At 38.7% G+C, this 4,382-nt stretch overlaps 1 protein-coding gene across 1 annotated transcript in view; it reads right to left on the reverse strand.

Moving 5' to 3' along the window:
• Positions 1-4,382, reverse strand: part of CGAS (cyclic GMP-AMP synthase) — a 19,031-nt gene that overhangs the window by 2,855 nt on the left and 11,794 nt on the right. The window contains 1 exon segment of the mRNA XM_007458399.1: positions 166-285. Coding sequence (XP_007458461.1) covers positions 166-285 — 120 coding nt within the window.

Here is a 4,382-nt window from a genome sequence, read left to right on the forward strand (position 1 = left end):
AGTCCCTTGGACCTGGCTTCCTTGGTTTCATTCTTACACTCTAATACTCCAGGTCAGTCCAGCCATGCACTGCCCCCAGGACTCAACCCAGCAATGATCATCTTCAGGTTTAAACTATGGGGTCAACAAAGAACTAAGCATTCTATTGAAAATCTGTCATTTCACAGAATAAGGGAGGTTACCTGCAACATTTCACTCCATCAATTTCACAGCATGTTTTAGATTGTCCGTGATTTTTCAAAATTTCCTTTTCAATGTGAGAGAAGGACAGACGCCATGTTTCTTCTTAATTTCCAAAAGAAAAATAGAAAAGCGCTTTACCAAAAACAAACAATATAAACAACACAATATTTAAACGATTTCCTTCATTAAAATATCATCCTGAAAAATTTCTAGGGGGAGATAGACCAAAAGAAGTGAAAAAATAAATAATGTGATTACATATTAAAACAAATGATTTGAGCAAGCAAACAATGTGCCAAGATAGAAAAAAAATTGGGGGGAGAACTCAGGGCTTAATACATTTAGCCATGGTAAAATGTATTACCTTTTATATATTGCTAAATACAGTCTGTTGACGTTTCGTTTCAATAATAATTTGAATTGATTGATTGAAGTTTTTTGTTTATCCTTTTATACCATCCTTGCAAGTTTGGGTATTCACGTAAAATGAACCAGGGAACATTTCCTTTTTTTCTATTTTTTGGGAGTTTATGTAAGAATAGAATGATCTCCCCCTTCTCCCCAAGTTTTAACCATGGATAGCTCTTTTAAGCTCTGACCATCCTATCACTATCTTGTTTTAATCAGAAATTGGTTTATAATTTTAAAAATCAATCAATATAACAGACACATTAACACATTAACAGAACGGGAAAAACATGGTCAACTCAACAGAAGCAGAAAGTACAGCTAATAAAATTTAGCATTCATTCATCATTAAAAGAAAACACCTCTCAGTAAGTTAAATGTGGATGGAAACTTGATCTAATAACAGGTAGATTATTAAAAAAACCCCACAGCAACATGACAATCTAATATAAAAAGTAGAAGTTTTTTCTTTGAAATCAGGAAGGCAGGCTGTGTGCTATTCCCATTTCTGTTCAACATGCATTGGCTAACCTAGCAAGCACAGTAAGAGAAGGAAAAATAGGGTTATATCACTGGAAAGAGAAACAAAGCTATCCTTACTGATAGATGATATAACTGTATATGTAGAAAATACAAAAGAAGCTGGGTGACAGGTATGCGTGAGTTCAATATATTCTTCAGTCTACTTTTCTATTGGTTTAAAAATTTTCATAATAAAAAGTTACAATTGCCTATTAGTAAATCTAACAAAAGACATATAAACTTTCTGTGGAGAAAATTCAAAAACTTCACTGATGGGCTTCCCTGGTGGCGCAGTGGTTGAGAGTCCGCCTGCTGATGCAGGGGACACGGGTTTGTGCCCCGGTCCGGGAAGATCCCACATGCTGCGGAGCAGCTGGGCCCGTGAGCCATGGCCGCTCAGCCTGCGCGTCCGGAGCCTGTGCTCCGCAACGGGAGAGGCCACAACAGCGAGAGGCCCGCGTACCGCAATAAAAACAAAACAAAACAAGAACAGAAAACTTCACTGAAAAGTATTAGAGGAAATCTAAATAAATGGAGATGTGCACCTGCACATGAATTAGAAGACTCATTATTGTAAATATATCAAGTCTCCCCAAATTCATCTATAGAGTCAATACACTCACAATCAAAACTCCAAAAACAATGTTTCTGTAGACCTTGACAAGATACCAGCATTTTTATGAAAATAAAAGGGTCAAGAATATCTAAAACACTCTTTAAGAAGGACAAAGTGGGAGAGCAGATATCAAGACTTATAAAGTCACATTATGTATGACAATATGGTATAGCTCAAGGACAGACAAAGATTTTGGGGGGACAGAATAAAGAGTATACTAAAGCCTACACAATATACAGACAATAAATATATGGGGAAGGTGGCACAGAGATAGGTGTGCTCATAGCTGCTGTATAAATCCATTTACAGCATCCATTTATGCCATTCTGAAAAAGGCAAACTATAGGGATGGTAAACAGGTCAGTGGTTGCCAGAGGTTTGGGATGCAGAGGGTTGAATAAGTGAAGCACAGGGACTTTTTAGGGAAGTGAAACTACTGGTATCATGTAATGGTAGATACACGATGCAATGCATTTGTCAAAACCAATAGAACTTCATGGCACAGAGAGTGAAGCTTAACATACACAAACTGTTAAAAAGTCACTTAGAAGGTCAAGGGATCTCAAGAAGTAATGCAGACTGTGAAAAGGGACTCTAACTATATTATGAATGTATGACACAAACTCCCTGAAGGGCATGGGGGCAAAAGGTGTTGACCTAAGTTACTTTGGAAATGGGGTCTGTAAGACTGAAGGCAAAAGGAACTGCACACAGGGGAATGGATTTACAATTCCAAACCATCCATACATGTGGATTGGAACTGAACAAGGAACAATGGAGTAGGTGGGTGGCAGATGGTGGGAGCCAGGTTTCTCGCTGTTGGAATGAGAGGTTACAGAGAGCAAGGAGAGAAGGTAGAATGATCCACGTGATAACGGATTACAGTTCGAGACATCAGTGTGAACTCATGTACCATTTAAAACAGATACAGATGGTGACACATGGAAATACCTATAGAGCTGTGCATATGCTGGGGTTAGTAATCATACATATATTTCCTTGCTACTCCAGCAGAGCACACATAGCACCCAGGTCATGGTTTTAGTATACTCTCCAATAAAAGGATACAGGGTTCCTTGGAGAAATGGCTGATTCTAGGACTGAAGCAAGAAATACACAAGATGAGCCTGGAGCATCTTGTAGTACCAGAAAATGAGTTAGTGCTGAAAACAAAACAAAACCCACAATTATGGGACGCTTGTCAAAAGGACACAGGAGAGAGATGAAAGAGCTCCTCAAGGCCAAAGCTGGAACAATTTAAGCAACAAAATGAAAGCAGTATTGAATTATAGCCCAAAATAAGAGACAAATATCCATGAGTCCACACTGATATGATTTTAGTAAATAAATAAATGGGAGAGAAGAGATAAATCTCCCATGCAGAATATCAAATAATTTGTGTAAATACTCTGCTCTTGAAGAGGTGAGCTTAGGGACTTCCCTGGTGGTACAGTGGTTAAGACTCCACACTCCCAATGCAGGGGGCCTGGGTTTGATCCCTGTTCAGGGAACTAGATCCCACATGCATGCCGCAACGAAGAGCTCGCAGGCCGCAACTAAGGAGCACGCGAGCCACAACTAAGACCCGGCACAAACGAATAAAAATAAATAATTTTAAAAAAATAAAGAGGTGAGCTTAAGTGTGAGCTGTGCACAGTGACTTCTTTCCAAATAACACAGTATGAAAAGGGGGAAAGAGAGGATATTAACAGTGGAGAAACCTGGCAAACACTCCCTCAGCCAGGTGATCAAGGCCCACACCAGCAGTGCTAAGTCATACCCACGATGTACCCTTGATGTAATATGATGAGAATGGCATTTCAACTCTGTGGTCCTCCTCCACCAAACTCAGAACTCCAGTCTAACCCACAAGAAAAGCATGAGACACATGCCAAACGAGGGACGTTCCACAAAATATCTGACTGGTACTCCTCAAAACTGTCAAGGTCATCAAATACAAGGCAAGACTGGGAAACTGTCACAGTCAAGAGGAGGCTAAGGAGACGTGACAACTAACTGCAATGTGGCATCCTAGATGGGATCTTGGAACAGAAAAAGGACATTAGGCAAAAACCAAGGAAATCTGAGTAAAGTATGGAGTTTAATTGACAAGACTACATCGGTATTGGTTCATTAATTATGACAAATGTGTCATATTAATGTAAGATGCTAATAATGGGAAATAGGTATGTGGTATATAGGAACTCTCTATATCATCTTTGTACTTTTTCTGCAAATCTTAAACTATTCTAAAATTAAAAGCTTATTTTAAACAACAATGTTGAAGTATCATTTCTCTCTTTTTGGATTATTGGCAAAAATTCCAAAGGGTTTAATGAGTTCTGTTGTTAAAGCTGAGGGTGAAATGGGTACTCTCATACACTTCTGTGGGAATGCAAATTGGTGAATTCTGTATGGAGGTGATTTTGGCAATACCAGCAAAATTAGATATGGGTTTACTATTCCTTGACCAGCTGTAAAAACAGACTGTAAAAAGGAATGGGTGCTCAAACAAAACAAAAACACTAATTTGAAAAGATACATGCACCTCAATGTTCACAGCAGCATTATTCACAATTGCCAAGATACAGAAGCAACCTAAGTGTCCATCAACAGATGAATGGATAAAGAAGATGTGGTATATATATATATA

This window comes from Lipotes vexillifer, unplaced genomic scaffold (genome assembly GCF_000442215.2).
Source record: "Lipotes vexillifer unplaced genomic scaffold, Lipotes_vexillifer_v1.1 scaffold2, whole genome shotgun sequence".
In the NCBI taxonomy this organism is placed as follows: Eukaryota; Metazoa; Chordata; class Mammalia; order Artiodactyla; family Lipotidae; genus Lipotes; species Lipotes vexillifer.